The sequence below is a fragment of the Anomaloglossus baeobatrachus genome, chromosome 3, assembly GCF_048569485.1.
Source record: "Anomaloglossus baeobatrachus isolate aAnoBae1 chromosome 3, aAnoBae1.hap1, whole genome shotgun sequence".
Classification (NCBI taxonomy): Eukaryota; Metazoa; Chordata; class Amphibia; order Anura; family Aromobatidae; genus Anomaloglossus; species Anomaloglossus baeobatrachus.
The window spans coordinates 641,470,308-641,491,930 of record NC_134355.1 but is presented as its reverse complement, the minus strand read 5'-3'; the positions used below and the strand labels follow the sequence as shown (position 1 = coordinate 641,491,930).

The 21,623-nt window shown below is 47.4% G+C and overlaps 1 protein-coding gene across 2 annotated transcripts in view; it reads left to right on the top strand.

Annotated features, from left to right (window-relative positions):
* The window catches only part of HS1BP3 (HCLS1 binding protein 3), a 141,075-nt gene extending 121,255 nt beyond the window's left edge, over nt 1-19,820 (top strand). The window contains exons 6-7 of one of the 2 annotated variants that reach the window (XM_075341145.1): nt 3,988-4,120; nt 18,244-19,820. In XM_075341145.1, coding sequence (XP_075197260.1) covers nt 3,988-4,120; nt 18,244-18,478 — 368 coding nt within the window. In that variant the 3' untranslated portion in view covers nt 18,479-19,820. The remainder of the gene's footprint in view (nt 1-3,987; nt 4,121-18,243) is intronic. The other variant, XM_075341146.1, reaches the window with a different exon arrangement.
* Nucleotides 19,821-21,623: the final 1,803 nt, after the last annotated feature.

Sequence of the window (21,623 nt, the reverse complement as noted above, 5' to 3'; positions counted from 1 at the left end):
TCTTACTCATTTCAGGGGTTCACTGTTCTTGTTTGTACAGGACATATGGAGATGTACTTGAGTGCATAGAATAGCACTTTAAGATAATCTACAAGTCCATAAAACTATGCGACTCATATATCTTACCGTGACCAATGGTTTCATTTTTTTGGCTTGGTCAAGGGAATATGGGCGTGTATGTGCTTAATTGCCCTAGACAAAGCTGGAAGGGTGAAACTCTGTTATGAGCAAATAACATGAGACTTGTTATATGGACTTTTTAATGGATATAACATGTTGTTTTATCTATACTGTATACATTGGACCTAATAAATCAACCCTTTCCTTACTCTTTTGCACTATGGGTAAATGTCTGTCTATCGAAGGAACTCCAGAGGATTATTCCCATGGATCCTGTGTTTTGTGGTGGAGTGGGCGCTGATACATTGTGATTTAACCGATTTGGGACCGGCGACTGTAAATTTACGTCGGCTTCTGCTGGGTTTTGTGCAGAAACAATGTATAATTACGGTTGGCGGACAGGAGAGGATCATGACCCCTTGCACGCCGCAATCGCCAAGCGTTCGGTGCAGAACGGTAGTTCTGCCTGGAGACATCATCAGGACCTGATTGGATCAGGTCCTGATTATGTTCACCCATTGCGATCTTCTATTGCCACAATTAATAGCAAACGTGGCACATAGAAGTTAGAGAGGAGCAGAGATCGCTTCTCTTACCTCTCCAACTCCCTTGTGACACGAGCACGTAGAGCAGAGGGTTGACCTCCTATTTCTGCCATGTACGGTGACAGCAGGGTTTGAGAGGTAATCTGCAGACTGAGCTGCCTGTATAATGCATTGCTATACTGCTGCATGGGAATGCATTATGCCAGCAATCAAACTAAGAAAAGTGAAAGTCCCATATAGGGACTAGGTAAAAAAGTTAAAATGATACTAAAAATAAATTTATTTATATAAAAAGAAACGTACACAAAAAAAGGACACGTATTTGGTATTGCCACTTCCAGCCCGACCTGCTCTATAAAATTGCCACGCTATTTAACCCCATCAGTGACCAGTTTAAAACAATATGGCAAAAAAATGCTTTTTCATCTTACTGCAGAAAAAAAGTGGAATAAAACACAATCAAAAAGTTGACTATAAACAAAAATTGTATCACTGAACACTACATCTTATCCTGCAAAAAAACACCGCCACAGAGCTCTGTCAGCGGAAATATAAAAGTTATGAGAATACAACAATGCCCCCAAAATTCTTTTCTAAAAAAAAATTGTTTTTATTATGTAAAAGTGGAAAACATAAAAAGATATAAATGTGGTATCGCTGTAACCATACTGATATGAAGAATAAACCTGTGTTGTCACGTTTACCAAACAGTGAACGGCATTTAAAAAAAAAAAATCGCAAAACCCAGTTTCTGAATTGCTGTTTAATGTTAATTCTACCTACCAAAAATGACAATAAAAAAACTATCCAAAAATGGTATGTGACCGAAAAAGGTACCAACAGAAGTGTCAACTCATCCCACAAAAACAAGACCTCAAACGTGACATGGCATTCGCTATCTATTCCAGACAATTGTGCACTCTAAAATTCAAATGGCGCTCTTTCCCTTCCGAGCCATGCCGTGCGCCCAAACAGTAGATTTTCTCCCACATATGAGGTATCAGCGTACTCAGAAATTGTACAATAAATTGTATGATGCATGTTTTCCTGATACCCTTGTGAAAAAAAGCTACCTGGTGGAAGTAACAATTTTGTGGTAAAAAGTTATTTTTTTTATATTCAGGGTTAAATCTTAAGAAACCCATTAACAGACTATCTGCAAACTTGACTCTTTTTAAAGAAAACATTTTTGTACTGGCTATGTATATTGAATTTTTTATCCTCTGTGCACTTCCTTTTTTTATATTTGATACAAACCAAAATGCTTTGACCATAGTCTCCTATATACCATGGTTATGAAACGAGTAAGCTTCAGGAGTGTAAGGGTATGTGCGCACACTGCAGCTTTTTCCTCAGTGAAAAACGCACCTCTGGCCAAAAAACGTATAAAAAACGCATGTGTTTTTGGCGCATTTTGGTGCGTTTTTGCCCTTGCTTTTTTTTTTTTTTTTAACATTGTCAAAGGCAAAACGGAGGGAAAAACACAGAAAAGAAGTGACACGCTCCTTATATTTTCTGCAACCAAAACTGGAGGCAAAAAAAGAAGCAGCATGCGCACAGACTTTTAGATTTCGCATAGACTTTGCTGGGGAAGGTCATACATGCAGTTTAGGACCACAAACTGCACCAAAAAAAGCAGAGTGCGCACAAGGCCTAAAGCAAAATTAGATTACACAGAGTGTTGTATGTGGTCAGTAATTGCAGAGCTTCAGGTTCATCAGCCTTTGGAGTTTAAAGGGAACCAATCACCAGGATTTTCCTATATAACTAAAGCCAGTGCTATACTGGCACTATCAGGCTGATTCTATACATACCATTAGTGAGCAGCTCGGATGATTAGGTTTAGAAATCCAAAAAAGTAAAGTTTATAAAATGAGCTGCTTGTTGAGTGACAGTTGCACTGGAGCAGATCATATATTCATAGTTATCCCCGCCCCCTGTTAGAATTAGCATAAGTATTATACAAACGATCCACTTTGTTGCAGGACCGGTGTGAGGTCATAGCCATGTGACCAGATGGGGCGGGGCCTCAGCCAACAAAGCTGGATACCAGGTCACATGGCTATGACCTCGCACAGGTCCTGCAACAAAGTGAATAGTTTGTATAATACTTATGCTAATTCTAACAGGGGGAGGGGATAATTATGAATATATTATCTGCTCCAATGCGACTGTCATTCAAGCAGCTGCCAATTTTTTTTTAAACTTTACTTTCTTGGATTTGAAAACATAAACATCCGAGCTGCCCACTACAGGTATGTATAGAATCAGCCTGATAGTGCCAGAATAGCACTGGCTTTAGGTTATATAGGAAAATCCTGGTGATTGGTTCCCTTTAAAGGGAACCTGTCACCAGATTTGGCCACTATAAGCTGCGGCCACTACTACTGGGCTCTTTTATATACAGCATGTTAAAATGCTGTATATAAGAGTCCAGGCCGCTGTGTAGAATGTAAAAATCACTTTATAATACGGGCGGTACGGTGCAGACTGGTTTATTCTAATAGTTACGTTTAGCAATTTATGTGTTAAGAGATTCAGTTTAAATTTTCAGCCAAAACTCTACTATAACTCTAGTTTACTTTTTTTTTTTTTTTTTTTTTTTTTCTTTAATCATATAACCTTTCACTTTCCCCCCCCCCTCTTTTTTTTTTTGTTTCCCCCCTTTCCCGTGCTCCACTTTTTCTATTTCAAAAATTGAATGTTAATTTAACTTTAGATTGTAATTTGACTAATTGTTGTTAAGTTTTACTGTGTGAACAATTTGTTTTGTTTGAACCAAAATTTTTTTAAAATAAAAAATGTAAACAGACTGGTTGGATGGAAGTCTCCTGTACCAGCGCCTCCTCTTTCGGTCATCTTTGCCCCCTTTCTTCTGAAGCCTAGATGCTACGTCATTCACAATAGCCGACATTGCGGTCCTGCGCAGGCGCACTACAATACTTTGATCTGCCCCGCTCAGGGCAGATTAAAGTGCGCTTGCATAGGACCTCATTCACTCAGGCTTCAGAAGAAGGAGGACAAAGATGGCCGAAAGAGGAGGCACCGGTACCGGAGAACAGGGACACCCATTCGACCGGACTGCACCGCCCCTTATGTGAGTATTATAAAGTGTTGTTTACATTCTACACAGCGGCCTGAGCTCTTACAAACAGTATGTTAGAATGCTGTATATAAGAGCCCACTGGTGGTGGCCGCAGCTTATAGGCCCCAAATCTGGTGACAGTTTCCCTTTTAAGGTTTACCTAATAGCCAAGATGGTTGCACAATGAGCAGTTTTTTTAAAACAGCCACTTTGTTTTTTTTGTTTGTTTTTTCCTAGATATCAAGTTATTTGAGGAGCAGGATCTAGGAGGGATGGTAAAACTAGGAGATTCACTGCTGCTGCCGTCTGCGTGCAGCAACGATCCTTCCTTCAAGCCATCAACTGCAGAAGACGCCGACGCACTATTCAGGTACGGATTGCAGCAGTTTTTGCAACCTGCAGAAGACTATGTTTAATATAGTGGAAGTCTTTTATTATTTTTTCTCCTTTTTTATAAACGTACACTGTGGGAGGGGGCAGAAAATAGACAGAAGCGGCTGTCAGAAGATTTTTTATCATTGGAATGTCACGGAGTAAACTGTAAGGAATGGATGACGTACGATATTTCTACGGATGTGATACAGCCCTGGCTTTGCGCCCAGGTAGTCAGGAGCATGCATTAGTCCTGGGTGGTTTCTGGGACTAGAATGGCCAATTATACAGTTAAACTAGTGAGGAGAGGATAACGAATTAGTAGAAATGTATTCAGGGTAGTGCTTGATAACAGACTGTGCCGTCCCGGACACCTCTGGACAATGACATTTACTCCCTACAGGAAAGATGAGTCACAGCCGCGTGTTACATGTCCTCGTTATAGACCAGTAATTATGATAATATATTATAATCTCTGCTCTGTGTCTTACAGAACAGTTTACTTTAGACATTACCGGGAAAACCACAACACCCATAGTGGTGAATGGGACACTGGTTATATGGTGGCAGTGCGGCCCCCAGCATGCACATTCACTACCTAGAGAGACCATTGCTTTCCATGGTTACTAATCGAATTTTGTTAGTTGCCTCTACTAGTGGATCACAGTTTGGGGGACATTCATTTTGGTGATTGGTGCAGGTAAAGATTTCTGCCCATAACAAGAACTATGCAGCTATAATCCAATTTATTTGTCCTCCATTGCAAATTTAGATTTTTATTACAAAGATCTTGAGGAATCGTCACACTCTTCCTCATGGACTATGGCTTCCAGATCACTAATATTGTTGGATGTAAGTGCTACAACCACCTTCAGGTCCCAACAATGTTTTTTCATGGTGTTCAAGTCTGACAAGTCCAAAATATTTTAGGACTTGTTCTGAGACCAAGCCATGATGGATTTTCAGGTATGCTTGGGGTCAATGTCCTCTTGGAATGTCCAATGGTGCCCAAGCTTCAGTTTAACAGAAGGCATGATGTTTACTGATACTTGAATTAATCCATTTTGCTCTCCACACTTTGCAGATCTTTAGAGCTATATAAAGCAAAACTTGCTTCATTGTAGGCATCACTGAGCCACCACCATCCTTCACTGTAGGCATCACCAAGTCTCCACCATCCTTCACTTAAGGCATCACCAATCTTCCACCATGCTTCACTTTAGGCATCACTGATACATTATCATGCTTCATTGTAGACATCAATGAGCCTCTACCTTGTTTCACTGTAGGCATCACTGAAACTCCACCTTGTATCGCTGTAGGCATCACCGAGCCTCCACCATGCTTCATTGTAGGTATCACTAAGCCTCCACCATGCTTCACTGTAGGTATCACCGAGCCTCCACCATGCTTCCTTGTAGGCAACACTAAGCCTCCATCATGCTTCACTGTATGTATCGCCGAGACTCCAGCATGATTCACTGTTGGCATCATCGAGCCTCCTCCATGCTTCACTATTGGCATCATCAAACCTCTACCATCCTTCACTGCAAGAATCACTCAGCTTCCACCATGCTTCAATGTAGACATCAACGAACCTCCACTATGTTTCACTGTAAGCATCACCAAGCTTCCACCATGCCTCAATGTAGGCATCACAGAGCCTCCACTATGCTTCACTGTAGGCAATGTATCCTCAGTATATGCTTTATTCTTCCTCCTCAAGACATTGATCTTGGAGCTTCAGGGTTTATCATTTACCTTACTGTGCAAACTAAAATCTCAGTGTCTGTTGCCACCATGTCTTGTTGTAGGTCTACTGCAGTCACTTGAGGGTTTTTGACCACCTGCCTACTTAGATACCTGGTGGTAGCTGGTGATGGCTTCCTTTTTGCCATCTTCGTATAAGCTTGATCACTGATTCTAGCTGTATTTCTAGGAACATTCAATACCTTTGTTTCTGTGTATGCTTTTCCTTGTTTGTGCAAGGCAAAGATCTCTTCTCTTTTAGTTTTTGAACCACTTTTTTTTACAAACCAAGGAATAATGAACTGGAGGCCATTGTCCATGAGAACTGTGATTATTTTGTAGGCAATGTGTACATGGGAACGAGTGATCTTAAAATGGCCTTTAGCCATTGGGCCCACATACTCATTAGAAGACTATTGGCTAAATCTGCTAATATCTACAAGTTCGACAGACATTATCATGCCTATGGGTGTCCCAAACTGATGGTGTTGGGCAGATGAGGGTTCCTGCATGTCCCGTTTCAGACTTCTGATCCCTTATGTTCTCTAAGCGATAAGCTGCTGGCAGAGATGTCTGTCGGCAACTTTCTCATAGAGAACACAGGAGCTGTCACAAACCACCGGGGGGGTCACTCAGAAATCCCCCGCGCTGGCTACCAGTACGTCACGATCGGGGGGTAACAAGCAGGAGTCAACCCTCCTTTATACCTCCCGACCGACAGGCAGAGCACGTGACGCGCTCTCTAGCGCCCCTCTTATAGTCAGGCCAATTATGGAATTGCCCGACAATAAGCAAGGAGGCCGCTATACTACTTATGCCGATTATTGAAGGGTCCCCGGTGAGAGTAGGGTATATATTCCCCCGACCTCCGCGGGCGGAATATATAAAACCTCCCCGAATCTCACTGGCCTCCCCACAATAATCCTTGGCACAACTCGCTGCCACCAACCGCTTCACGGTAACTATTAGCCGAACACACGGACGTGGGATTCAAGATCGAGATAACAGAACAGCCCAAGATTAATTATATAATTTAATCAGCCTAAAGCACACTAGAAACTACAATATATACAATAGGGAATCTACAGAATATACATATGTCAGAGTACAGTTACAGATAAAGCATGGTTTACAAACAGGCATACACAGTTCCAGCAGTTACCTTGTGCGTCTGGCCACAGGGGGGCGCTGTAGACCAGGTTTCTAGGATCCTTCCCACAGATGTTTCCTACACGTGACCCCCGGCGAAAGAACGCTGGAAAATGGCCGAAGTAGGGTTATCAACCTGGGCAAATCCAGGTCCCCTCCTACCTTAGTGACCTCAGAGGGAGCACTGCTCCACCCCTGGCTGGAGTTATGGACAATATCCACAACAGGGGATATGGCCATAACTTGGCCTGGGAGCGTCGTAGGCAGACGCCAACGCTCTCATTGTGACAGTTATGAATTTAGCTACAGAACGAGAGGACTCATGACTTGTCTACTAGTTCCCCATTGGCTGATATCACGCCTGGGGTACTTCCCAAGCTCCTGCTCCCATAAAAAGGGTGTGCCAGCATCGTCCGCATGCGGAGACACCATTTTTATGGTTGCCATATTTATCGGAAATATGGCTTGCGAGATATGAACCATTTTTTACTGGAGTCGTTCTGTCTGGATAGTTCCATAGCCTTATAATGAGATACAACTCTTGTTACAGGGTGACGGCAGGGGGTCATCCTGCGTCCATTGTTCCCAAGTCATCTAATCTCCATATCAGAGGAGATGGCTGTTGGAGGTGTAAGTGGAACACAGACCAGTTCCTTTGACACCTATCTGCTAAACAAACCGTTTATCCCTGTGGTAAATTTTCTGATTGAAGGAGTTGTGTGAAGGAAAGGGGGGGTGACACCAGGAGAGGGCTTCCTGACATAACTTGAATATCATGATTTATCGTCATATCTCCGGATTTACCTCACACCTCCCCCCTTTTGAGGGCGCTAGGGGGCAGCACACTCCGGTGTTCCCCCGTGCGCCCGTCCGCGACCTCTCCTTGTCGGGACAGCCCGTCTGCGTTACCGTGGTCCCGGCCCCTTTTGTGGCGAATGGTGAAGTTGTATTGCTGGAGCGCAAGGCTCCATCGCAACAACCGTCCATTCGTCCCAGAGACGGTGTGCAACCAGCTGAGGGGATTGTGGTCCGTCTCCACGATGAAGTGGCGCCCGTATAGATAGGGTTGCAGACGCTGCAGGGCCCACACTATGGCCAGGCACTCCTTTTCCATCGTGGAATAGGCCACTTCCCTTGGTAACAGCTTCCTGCTCAGGTACAAGACTGGGTGCTCTTGGCTCGCAGAGTCCACCTGGCTGAGCACCGCACCGAGGCCGAAGTCACTGGCGTCGGTCTGTACTACAAACGGCCGCGTGAAGTCGGCTGCCTGTAGCACGGGCGGGCTGGACAGGGCGTCCTTTAGGGCCTGGAAGGCTGTCTCGCAGTCCATTGTCCAATCGACTGCAGAGGGCAGCTTCTTCTTGGTGAGGTCCGTCAAGGGCTTTGCCAGGCTACTATAGCGTGGAACAAACCTCCTATAGTACCCGGCGGTCCCTAAGAAGGACATCACCTGCTTCTTGGTCCTGGGGGTGGGCCAGGATGCGATGGCCTCCACTTTCTCAGGCTCGGGCTTCAGTGTTCTCCCGCCTACCCGGTGACCGAGGTACTGGACCTCGCTCATGGCCAGCTGACACTTTCCCGGCTTGATGGTCAAACCTGCCTGGTGGATCCGCCTGAGCACCTGTGCTAGATGCTCTAGGTGATCTTCCCAGGTGGGACTGAAGACGGCAATGTCATCCAGGTACGCGGCCGCGTACCCTTCAAGTCCCTTGAGCAGGGTGTTGACCATCCGCTGGAAGGTGGCAGGGGCATTCCTCATCCCGAATGGCATCACCGTGGACTCGTACAGTCCAAATGGGGTAATAAAGGCAGAGCGTTCCCTGGCCTTGCGAGTCAGGGGGATCTGCCAATATCCCCGGCTCAGGTCCATGATGGTCAGGTACTGAGCCCCGGCCAACTGATCGAGTAGGTCATCGATGCGTGGCATTGGGTACGCATCGGCGACCGTGACAGCATTGAGCCCCCTGTAGTCCACGCAGAACCGAGTGGTTCGGTCCTTCTTAGGGACGAGGACTACAGGCGAGGCCCAAGCGCTGTTGGATGCCTGGATCACCCCCAGCTTCAGCATCTCGTCAATCTCCTGGCGCATGTGTTGCTGCACCTCCAGGGAGACCCGGTATGCTGAACGCCGGATTGGGGGATGATCCCCAGTGTCCACGTGATGGACAGCCAAGTTAGTCCTTCCGGGCTGGTTGGTAAACAACCCCCGGAAGGGGTGTAGGGTGGCCCACAGCTGGGACCGTTGGTCTTCCAAGAGCTGGTGGCCAACCTCCACATCCTCAATGGATCCGCCTGCCCTAACCTGGGCTAGCATATCCAAGAGGGTTTCCGCTTCTCCCTCCTCGGGCAGGTTGCACACGGGGAGCGCACACGCCTCCCGCTCATGATGTGCCTTCATCATGTTCACATGGAAGGGCTTCCGCCTTCCACGGGCAGGGTCCAGGGTGACCAGGTACGTCACAGGGTTGAGCTGCTGGTACACGAGGTATGGGCCTTCCCAGGCTGCCTGAAGCTTGTCCTGTGGTACGGGGACCAGTACCCACACCTTTTGACCCACTTGGTAGGTCCTCTCACAAGCGTTCTGGTCGTACCAACGCTTCTGATCGGCCTGGGCTTGAGCCATATTGTCGTGTACCAGTTGCGTCAAGGCCTGCATTTTGTCCCGAAAGCGCATGACATACTCGATAACCGACACTCCAGGGATGGCCAAATCCCCTTCCCAAGCCTCTTTCACCAGAGCCAGGGGGCCCCGCACACGTCGCCCGTACAGGAGCTCAAACGGTGAGAATCCTGTTGAGGCCTGTGGAACCTCCCGGTAAGCAAATAACAGGTGTGGGAGATACCGCTCCCAGTCACGCCCATGGGAGTCGACCAACATCTTAAGCATCTGCTTTAAGGTGCCATTAAACCGCTCGCACAGGCCATTAGTCTGTGGATGGTATGGGCTGGCCACCAGATGTCGCACCTGGACTTGCTTACAGAGGGCCTCCATCAGCTGGGACATGAATTGGGTCCCCCGGTCAGTGAGCATTTCCTGGGGAAAACCCACTCGGGAGAAAATCTCCAGCAATGCGGTGGCCACCTTGTCAGCCCGAATGGACGACAAGGCTACCGCTTCAGGGTACCGGGTGGCATAGTCCACTACCGTCAGTATGAAGCGTTTCCCGGAGCTGCTGGGGATGGCCAGCGGGCCGACCAGATCCACAGCCACCCTCCTGAAAGGCTCATCGATGATGGGCAGAGATACCAGTGGGGCTTTGGGGTGTGGCCCCGCCTTCCCCACTCTCTGACAGGTTTCACACGAATGGCAGTAGGCAGCCACATCGGCCCCCATTTTTGGCCAGTAGAAATGCTGGTTTAACCTGGCCTTGGTCTTAGCGATCCCTAGGTGTCCGGCCATCGGAATCTCATGTGCGATCCGCAACAACTTCGTCCGGAACGGATAGGGTACCACCAACTGTCGGTCCCTGGGCCACGCCTCCGGTGAACCCTGCTGGACCGTGACCCGGTACAGCCTTCCTTGGTCCCAGACCACTCGCTCCGGGTCCGAGTCCGAGGGAGGCTGTGCCGCCTGCTCCTTTAGAGCTTTCAGGCTGTCGTCAGCTTCTAACGCTGCCTGAAACCCCTGACTAGATGTGGCCAGAATCGACGAGACTGTCACATCTTCGGTCAGTACCCCGGGACCTGTGTCCTGGCCTCCACCTGACTCGGCTGCCACTTGGTCAGAAGGGGAAGAGCTATCGGACCTCTGGGAGGCCCCTTGGCTTCCAGCACTCCCACTGCGGGTGACAGCGGCCACAGCCGCTGCGACCGTGGGTCGTGCCTGCTCCTCCTCCGTTCCTGACCAAGTCGCCGGTTCAGGCAGACCTACCTGGCTTCCTGACACCCCGGTTGTGGGGGAACCCTGCACCGAGATCTTACCTGGGAGCACTTCCACTCCTGGACCGGCCCCAATCTCACCTGCCTGTTCCCCTCCTGCAGCAACAGAACCCCGCTGTGAAATCTCTGGGGTCCCCACATTTGCTGTGGTAGCCCCCACCCCACACACTGGTCCTCCCCCTGCAGCACCCTGCTCTCTGCTTATCCCTGCAGAGGGCAGCAGATCCCAGCTCACTGGCTGATCACTTGTAGAGGCATGGTCACACCTTTCTCTGACCCCCTCCCCTGTCACAGCTGCAGCTGTGTGTGTGTCTATGGTGTCTATGCAAGCAGAAGTATCAGAGTTCACTCCCTCCTCCCTTACATCATTCATAGATAACACATTAACATTGTCCGGAGGCCTGTCAGTACTGGCTGAAGGTTCAGCCCTTGGGGGGGGCCCAAACTGGGAGGTTATCTGCCCCAAATCTGTCCCAAGTAGCACGTTTGCAGGGATCCGATCAGTTACCCCCACCTCTCTCACCCCTCGCCCTGCGCCCCAGTCCACATAAATGTCAGCAACAGGCAGCGCCGGGTCAATGCCTCCAATCCCGGAGACAGCGAGGGTTTTTCCAGGGATCAAGTCTTGGGGGGACACCATCTCAGGCCGCACCAGAGTCACCTCCGAGGCGCTGTCTCGCAGTCCTATGGTCACAGACCGGCCGACGGTGACAGGTTGGAAGCTGTCCAGGGACCTACCACCACCCCCACCCACACAATACACCTTGGGCGGCCCTTGGGACGGGGACGGAGCCGGGGCCTTGGGACGCTGAGGGCACATGGCCTTGAAGTGTCCAGGTAGGTTGCACTGGTGGCACCGTCTTGGTTCTGCCACGGGCCTGGAGAGGGGAGTTGAGGGGGACACCCCCTGCAGTCTAGGGGCAGGTGGGGCAGTCGCAGAGTTCATCTTACCCCCTCTCCAGGTGCTGCTGGTGGCTGCTCTCCTGGCCTCAGGAGCCCGATTGTTGGTGTAGTCATCGGCCAGGGCAGCTGTAGCCGTGGACCCCTTTGGCTTCTGGTCTCGGATGAACTGGCGGAGATCCTCAGGGCAGTTCCACAAGAGTTGCTCCGTGATGAACAAGTCCAGGATCTCCGGTCCGGTAGAAAGCTGCAGGCCTTGGGTCCAGTGGTCGGCAGCTCGGGCAAGTGCCCGCCTGTGGTCAGCCCAGGAGTCCTTTGGTCCCTTCTGTAGGCTCCGGAACTTCTTGCGGTAGGACTCTGGAGTGAGGTTGTACTGTTGGATCAGGGCCCGCTTGATGGTGTCGTAGCCCTGATCTGCCTCAGCAGGCAAGTCCCCAAGGATATCCAGGGCCTTACCCCTTAAACGGGGGGTCAGGTATTTGGCCCACTGGTCCTTGTCCAGATGGTGCTGCAGGCAAGTCCGTTCAAAAGCAGTCAAGAAAGAGTCCAAGTCTCCATCCTTCTCCAGCACTGGGAAGTCCTCAACACGGACCTTTGGAAGTTTGGTGTCTTGAAGGTCACGTGTGGCTGATGAGGGCCGGAGCTGAGCTAGCTGCAGCTGGTGGTCACGGTCTGCCTGTTGCCGTCGCTCCGCAGCCTCACGCTCTGCCTGGCGCTCTTCACGCGCTGCCTGCCGCTCTGCCCTGCGCTCTGCCAGGAGTTCCTTGTAGCCCTCCTGGTCTCCAGCCTGGAGAAGGGCCATAGCCATTTGAAGAAGGCTATCCGAGCCTCCCAGGCTCGGTGGAATGGCACGTGGTGATCTGCGGCCCGCTGCGGAGCCTGGTGATTCACTGTCCATTGCAGAGCGGAGGGCTGGCATCTGGCTCGTTGAGGACCCTTGGGTGAGCTGCTCCTCATCTTGTCCATAATTGCCAGGTTGTGCGCTGTCCTCTGCTGAACGGTTTTCTGGCGTCGAGCTCCTGGAGGACTCGTGGGCAACCTCCTCATCGTCTCTGGCCTGAGCATCGGCCATTCCTTTGGCTTTGCTCCTGGTGCTCTCAGCCATTCTTGCAGACTTTGGTCACTGACACAGAACTGACACCTGATGCCTCCACACACCTTACAGTATCTGCACTCTGACACTCTAGTGTTGAGCTGGTCTGAAGACCCCAGCAGCCACAGCTGCTGCAGGCAGTCTTTAGTGTCTGGGAGTATGGGTCTCACACTCACACACACTATTATCTCGATCCCACCGCTATGCCACCAATATGTCACGAACCACCGGGGGGGGGGTCACTCAGAAATCCCCCGCGCTGGCTACCAGTACGTCACGATCGGGGGGTAACAAGCAGGAGTCAACCCTCCTTTATACCTCCCGACCGACAGGCAGAGCACGTGACGCGCTCTCTAGCGCCCCTCTTATAGTCAGGCTAATTATGGAATTGCCCGACAATAAGCAAGGAGGCCGCTATACTACTTATGCCGATTATTGAAGGGTCCCCGGTGAGAGTAGGGTATATATTCCCCCGACCTCCGCGGGCGGAATATATAAAACCTCCCCGAATCTCACTGGCCTCCCCACAATAATCCTTGGCACAACTCGCTGCCACCAACCGCTTCACGGTAACTATTAGCCGAACACACGGACGTGGGATTCAAGATCGAGATAACAGAACAGCCCAAGATTAATTATATAATTTAATCAGCCTAAAGCACACTAGAAACTACAATATATACAATAGGGAATCTACAGAATATACATATGTCAGAGTACAGTTACAGATAAAGCATGGTTTACAAACAGGCATACACAGTTCCAGCAGTTACCTTGTGCGTCTGGCCACAGGGGGGCGCTGTAGACCAGGTTTCTAGGATCCTTCCCACAGATGTTTCCTACACGTGACCCCCGGCGAAAGAACGCTGGAAAATGGCCGAAGTAGGGTTATCAACCTGGGCAAATCCAGGTCCCCTCCTACCTTAGTGACCTCAGAGGGAGCACTGCTCCACCCCTGGCTGGAGTTATGGACAATATCCACAACAGGGGATATGGCCATAACTTGGCCTGGGAGCGTCGTAGGCAGACGCCAACGCTCTCATTGTGACAGTTATGAATTTAGCTACAGAACGAGAGGACTCATGACTTGTCTACTAGTTCCCCATTGGCTGATATCACGCCTGGGGTACTTCCCAAGCTCCTGCTCCCATAAAAAGGGTGTGCCAGCATCGTCCGCATGCGGAGACACCATTTTTATGGTTGCCATATTTATCGGAAATATGGCTTGCGAGATATGAACCATTTTTTACTGGAGTCGTTCTGTCTGGATAGTTCCATAGCCTTATAATGAGATACAACTCTTGTTACAGGGTGACGGCAGGGGGTCATCCTGCGTCCATTGTTCCCAAGTCATCTAATCTCCATATCAGAGGAGATGGCTGTTGGAGGTGTAAGTGGAACACAGACCAGTTCCTTTGACACCTATCTGCTAAACAAACCGTTTATCCCTGTGGTAAATTTTCTGATTGAAGGAGTTGTGTGAAGGAAAGGGGGGGTGACACCAGGAGAGGGCTTCCTGACACAACTTGAATATCATGATTTATCGTCATATCTCCGGATTTACCTCACAGGAGCGCTCTGCAGAATGAGTGCTCCTGTGTATAGGAGGGTCGGGGGAGATAGCTGCCAGCCAAATAATTGATTGAGCCATTCATTCGGCCAACCACTACCGCATTGGGGAGACTAATTTTATAGTTTTCATTCCTCCTTGCCAAGATAAAATGGCACAAGATGGGTTTGGCTGTTTTTTTTTTTTTTTTTTTTTGTTTGTTTTTTTTTTCCCGCTCTCTTCACTTAACTTAATAATCAATCATTGGCCAAAGATTAAACTTAATCGCTCAGGAACTTTGCTCCAGTTTTCCAGCAGCGTTCCTGAATTGTCTCCCTAAGTACATATTTGTCACTATTCCAGTGAGACATAAACTGAATCTTGAATTGGTGTCTGCAGACCTGGGCTACAAGTATTTTTTGGTTTATATGGCATAAATCATCTAAAAAAAATTCTAACAATTCCCGTAAAAACTGAACATAACCTGGCATATAGATAATAAGGCTAAAAAATGCAAAAGTACATCAGCGTACAGTATCTTTTTCCAACCATGGTGTGATAAGGAGTTCCTTAATGTCACTGGCCGCATAGTGAAGAATCCATGTCTAAGATGAAGTCGAAACCTTTCTTCCTTTGGACATGATGGACTTCCCTTTGTTGCGAAAACTGGACTTTGTCCAATTTGGACAAATTATGTATTTATTGATATATTAATAAATGGCAATTAGTGTTACACACCTCACAGTTGTCCCAAATCCTTCTCTTGAGAGCCACATTCATCTGTGATACATGGCTACAAGCCACATTCTATGTGAAGACCTCTCAGAAGCTATGCAACTAATAGAAAATGTGAAAGAACTGGAAATTGCTTCAAAACCCAACCACCAAGCAAACCCATTTTTTCCTTACGGGTTAAACCACACAATGCGATCTACCGAATTGGCCTCCTCGATGGGCAGAGTTTCGGTTTTATGTGGCCCATTGTACCGTGTTATTTCCCGATCACACTTTAGTTTTTAGTTCTTCAAGCTAGATTGTTTGGATTTTTCTATTCTGAGATGATTCTCATATTTACAGATTTTAGACAAGTGTCCATTGAAGTCAGCAAGATATAGCTCTAATATTCATATAGAGCGTCCTATTGAGTGATATGCAGTAAAATCCTGTAGATTTCTATGGGCCTGATAGATTTGCACCACTTCAGTGGTTAAGTGAGATGCCCTACAGCAAGAACTGAGCTCTGTAATTGACTTAGGTTTGTGCATCAGCCAGAGGGACCGCCCTAGTAAATCTAAGGTGGTCCTCCAGCAGTGACGATCCATAAATTTGCCAGCATAGTATACTGATTATACTCCTATTCAGCGGGGTGCTGCCTTCCTGGGTGAGGCCAAAATTAAGAAAACACAGCAAGGAAGTAGCTAAGAGGAGAAAGGAGCCGCAGCGCAGAGAGTAATGTCTCCAGCTTGCTGGAGGAGTAGGTAGCCCCAGCACGAAAGATATCACCAGCAAGGAAGGGGCAGCCATAGCATAGAGGATGATGTCTCCAGCCAGCAGGAGGAGAAGGCAGCACAGAGAATAAAGTCTCTAGCTAGGAGGACGATAATGGAGTCACAGCCCAGAGGTTGATGTCTCCAGGTAGGAGGAGCAGGATGGAGCTGCAGCGCAGAGGTTGATGTCTCCAGGTAGGAGGAGCAGGATGGAGCCGCAGCGTAGAGGATGATGTTTCCAGGTAGGAGGAGCAGGATGGAGCCGCAGCGTAGAGGATGATGTTTCCAGTTGTGAGGAGCAGGATGCAGCCGCAGCGCAGAGGATGATGTCTCCAGGTAGGAGGAGCAGGATGCAGCCGCAGCGCAGAGGATGATGTCTCTACAATACAAATGATGATGTCTCTAGCCAGGAGTAAAAGGAGGCTGCTAAAGGGCAGAAAATCTTTCCAGGTAGGAGAAAGAAGATGGGGCCACAGCTCATAGGATGATGTCTCCAGGTAGGAGGAGCAGGGTGGAGCCACAACACAGAGAATGATGTCTGCACAGTACAGAGGATGATATCTCTAGCCAGGAGGAGGAGGAGGCAGCCACAGCACAGAGAATAATGTCTCCAGGTAGGAAGACGACGATGGACCCAGAGCTCATAGCATGATGTCTTCAGGTAGGAGGAGCAGGATGGAGCGCAGAGGATGATGTTTCCAGCTATGAAGACATCCACAGCCAAAGCGCCATTCCTGCCTTTGCATGGGTACTCTTCTACCTTGTTAGAACAATATTTTATTTATTTATTTATTTATTTATTTAGGGTTTTTTTCTGGGTTTTTTTTTTTTTGCTGGACCCACTTGGTGCCAACTAAGCTAGCAGACAACCAAGAGCAACCCATTGGCGACCCCTGCTCTATGCCAGCATAGGCAATACCACAGTGTGGAGTCTTATGAAGTTACCTATTCTTCAACATTAACTCTCATGAAGATATGGTCTTTCCCGATAAGATCTCTAGGTTGAGGCTTCCAGAGTTGTCTCTAACAAACCTTGCTTGCACCATTTTGCATGGTGAACATGTAATCAGGACTACATACCGGACACCATATCTGAATAGCTAGAAATGCTACATAAAATAAAACTGCATGACTGAGAATAGATTCTAAGAGCTAAGACAAGAGCACAGTCCGGATGTAGCAAGTCCATCGCCAAAATTTCCAAAAGACGCATGTTAATATGTAAAATGGGTGTGAACAATCTCCACCACTACCAGCTATATACAAGACCACTCCATAAAGTATGTGAACCAAGAGACAAAGGAGTTTGATGGTCAATAAAAAAAATACAATATTTATTAGAACAGTGATAAAAATAGATGGTAACCGTATAAAATTGGATCATGACATAGCAGAATATAAAAGCACGACACAAAGTTATATGGTGAGGAACAGCACCCAGGTAACAAACCATGAAGAGACCAGTTACAAAAGAAAAAAATCTGAATCCCTTATACATAGTCATATCTTTTACAAGGTGCTCTAAGAATTCTCCAGGTGTAAACCTCAGATCTCGACGTACGTTTCGTATTCAATCATTTTTTTTAATCATGAGGAAATGATTGAACAAATGATTTTTCTTTTGTAACTTCATGGTTTGTTACCTGGGTGCTCTTCCCCACTATATAACTTTTGTGTCGTGCATTTATATTGTGTTATGTCATCATCCAATTTTGTACTGTTACCATCTATTTTTAGTATTGTTCTAATAAATATTGTATTTTTTGACCATCAAACTCCTTTGTCTCTTGGTTCAAATGATAAGGATGTAGTAGAGAATAGCCAACTGATTGGCTTTACACATGCTTGAGGCACAGTTCAAATACAGACCGCAATTCATGGACTTGCTGTGGGTTTCTTGACCCAACGCAACAGCCTCATCTTTGCCTATGATGCTTTTAAGCTCAGGTTGGGAGACCTACGGCCGGTCCATACAACATAGACCGCGACACATAGATATGTAAATGCAGCCTAAGATCTAAACACCAGGCAGGGTGAGATTCAGGCATGGTGGAGTATGGAGTTACATGATTGCCACTAAAGGACCATAGAGTGACGCCAGAGAACAGAAGAGGATGGGAGCAGTAGCTCAGCACAGACCCAAACGTCCATCATGATGTCATATCAGGGAAACACGGACAAAAGTGACGCAGTGAACACACTGGAGGGATTGAGCGTTCTGTATTTGCTGCATATGTAGGTTACATACCATTACTTTCACGCTTAATTCCTGAATTTACACATGACGTTCTGTATTTCTTTATTTTTGCCTCCAGGGTTGAAGAAGATTTGGAGAAACTTTTAAGTCTCGGAATGAAGACAAAGAATAAGCCAAAGCCTCAAATACCTGCCAAGCCCACATTTATGAAAAAGGCCAAGAATTCCACCAGCCCGTCACACATGGACATAAAGCCCTCAGAGCCCAACGTGCAGGCCATGGACGAGTCAGACATCCTCCGGTACATTAAAGAGAACGAGGCCGCAGACAGTGACTCACTCCGTCTGTTTTGAAGGACTGATGCTGATGCTGCTTTCCTTTTGAAGTGTCCTTTAAACCCTGTATAAACAGCAGCCTGTTCAGCTACCTGCCCTAGTGATTAGGAAGGTAGGAAGAACTTTAATAAACTCTAGACCAGGAGCGCATCATGAATTAATGTTCTGATCTATTATTGCTTGTCATTAACCCATTTCTAATAACCTTTGAGAAGTCCAAGTTAAAAGATGGTGGTCCTACGCTGTAGATACCCATCTATTAGAGTAAAGCGCGGCTACAAAGAAGGTCTCTCATTTCGTAGGATCCAACATGACCATTAAGTGGACAGTTAATTGATTTCTGTAGATACAGTGTAATACTGCACTTATCCTATGGGGGTGCTGTAGGGAAATTGAACACTTGGTGCTTGGTTTTTCTTCAGCTCATAACTCTGATAGCTTATTGTTGGGGATCCTTTATAATAAAAAGCATTGTCAAAAACAAATAACTCCTTTAATCAGGGACCCTGATCCATGAACTGGAGCAGAAAGTGTCTCCAAAGAGTGTCTCTTATTCTGGATGACCCGGGATGTGTAATGTCTAATGTCATCTATGGTAGCGCTGTCATTAAAGTGGGTGTCCAATGAGCCCCAAAAAAATCCATATATTTTTCAAAATAACAAATTGAGTCAATCTTGTCTTTAGTCTTCCCGGTAGATCCAGCGTAAAATTCACCAAAGCTCAGGAAGGGAAGTCTACACCATCTGGAGATCATAGGACCCCTGAATCCTTTGGCTGGACTAGTGAAGAAACTAGAAGGGCACGTCAAGGGAGGTTTCTCAGATGACGCACCCTTCTAGTCACCTGACCCCTGCAGCCAATCACAGAATTTGTCATGTGACATCCAGACGGTGCAGGCGTCACTTCCTGCGTGGCCTACAGAGAAATTACTGAAGGTTCTCATGCCTAGGAAACATATTAATTTTCCGCATTACACACCCCTTTTAAGCCATCTCGCCTCTTTTAAGTCACATTAGTGAGAACTGGAAGCCATCATGATGCCTTCAAGATCCTTGAAAACAATGGACACCGTGCGCTGGCCTCCCTATTCATTTGAGGTTTTCCATATCAAGCAAATCCTCTAAATATTCTCAGACGTGTTTTTCCTAGAAACTGTATTTGTTCTATGCAATCAATCCAATGAATATTCTAATTAAGGCCTTAATTTTTATGCTACTGTATGATTAAAACGTACCAATAAATCTGCAAATCGTATCTGTGATCATGTAGTAAATAACATGTTTTGTAATTACTTTTAGTTTCACTTTACTCACTTTTCATGTTCCATTTACCAGCAAAAGCTTTTTATCAGTAAGTAAAAAGATTTTTCTCTTCTCCACTGAAGTGAATCTGTCATAAATTGAAAGCAGCATAATGTAGGGGCTTAGACCCTGATTCCAGCAATCTGTCACTTGCTGATCTTCATTCTGTCATTTTCATTCAACCACTTTTTTTTTTTGCTGCAGGTCTATCCGTTCTTTGAATGCTGAGCCCTGTATGTCACCTCCCACACCACTGATTGACAGCTTTCTGTGTACACTATGCATTAGCAAAAAGATGCTAATTAGGGAAGATGGCTTTTTTTGACCAGGAGGCACAAGACACCTAGTCCTGCAGTGATAATTTCCTGCTGATAAAACACAGATTTATTGAGACAGTAACACACAAAACAGTAAAGGTGGTGTCACACATAGCGACGCAGCAGCGATCACGACCAGAGATCTGACCTTATCAGGATCGCTGCTGCATCGTTACATGGTCGCTGGTGAGCTGTCAAACAGGCAGATCTCACCAGCAACCAGTGACCAGCCCCCAGCCAGCAGCGTCGCGTGGAAGCGTAACTAAGGTAAATATCGGGTAACCAAGGAAAGCCCTTTCCTTGGTTACCCGATATTTACCTTAGTTACTAGCATCCGCCGCTCTCACGCTGCCAGTGCCGGCTCCCTGTTCCCTGCACTCCTAGCCAGAGTACACATCGGGTTAATTACCCGATGTGTACTCCAGCTACGTGAGCAGGGAGCTGGGAGCCGGCACTGGCAGCGTGAGAGCGGCGGAGGCTAGTAACTAAGGTAAATATCGGGTAACCAAGGAAAGGGCTTTTTGGTTACTTGATGTTTACCGTGGTTACAGCTTACCGCAGCTGCCAGACGCCGGCTCCCTGCTCGCTTCAGTTCGTCGCTCTCTCGCTGTCACACACGGCGATGTGTGCTTCACAGCGGGAGAGCAACGTCCAAAAATGAAGCAGGACTTTTAGCAATGACCGGTGACCTCACAGCAGGGGCCAGGTCGTTGCTGGATGTCACACACAGCGACAGCGACGGGACATCGCTGCTACGTCACAGAAAATGGTGACTTAGCAGCGACGTCGTTGTCGTCGTCACTATGTGTGACACAACCTTAAGTGACACATCACAGTTAATTTTCTCCCAGGAGCCGCGTGTTGTCATGCTGTGACTGATAGCGAGGGACAGGGGCTCCTATGATGTCCCTCACGCCAGGGGTCCCTAGGCTATCTCTAACTTCCTAATGGGCACCCATAATGAAGATGATGCCTGAGTCTCAATCTGGTTCCCCCTTCCCACCAGGGAAGGAAGGGGCAGGAGTGAGATGGAAAAACATATAAAGACAGACAGGGGAAAACCAAAACTCTTAACACACTGCAAACTCACAGGAAGAAACCATTAGAGACTCGGGAGAAAAGCAAGAGCAGGAAGGTAGCAACAAAAAGACCATGCCGAAATTAACTCTTGCTAGCCTGCCTATGAACTACCTATCTGTTGGTCGACGGCAGAGTCGGCCCTCGCTGATCAGACTCAGAGAAGTTATCTAGCGGAGTGTTAAAATCTGTAGTCTGAATATGACAGTCAAAACCTCTGTGTGATACACGTTCAGTAAAGCGACTGGGTTCCTTCATAACGCTATTAACCTGCACATTAACCCTATATCTGCAGGTTCGTAGCATTATTACACCTGACAGGTTCTCTTTAAGCCTTAAATGTGTAAATGTGTTTTTCTTCTTAGGACCTTTTTAAGATTTCCCCTAACTGGAACGTAGCATGTACCCGAAAGCAAAAAAAAACAAATTGTAAGCCCTTCTAGTTGGCAGCATTGTGGCGTCCAATC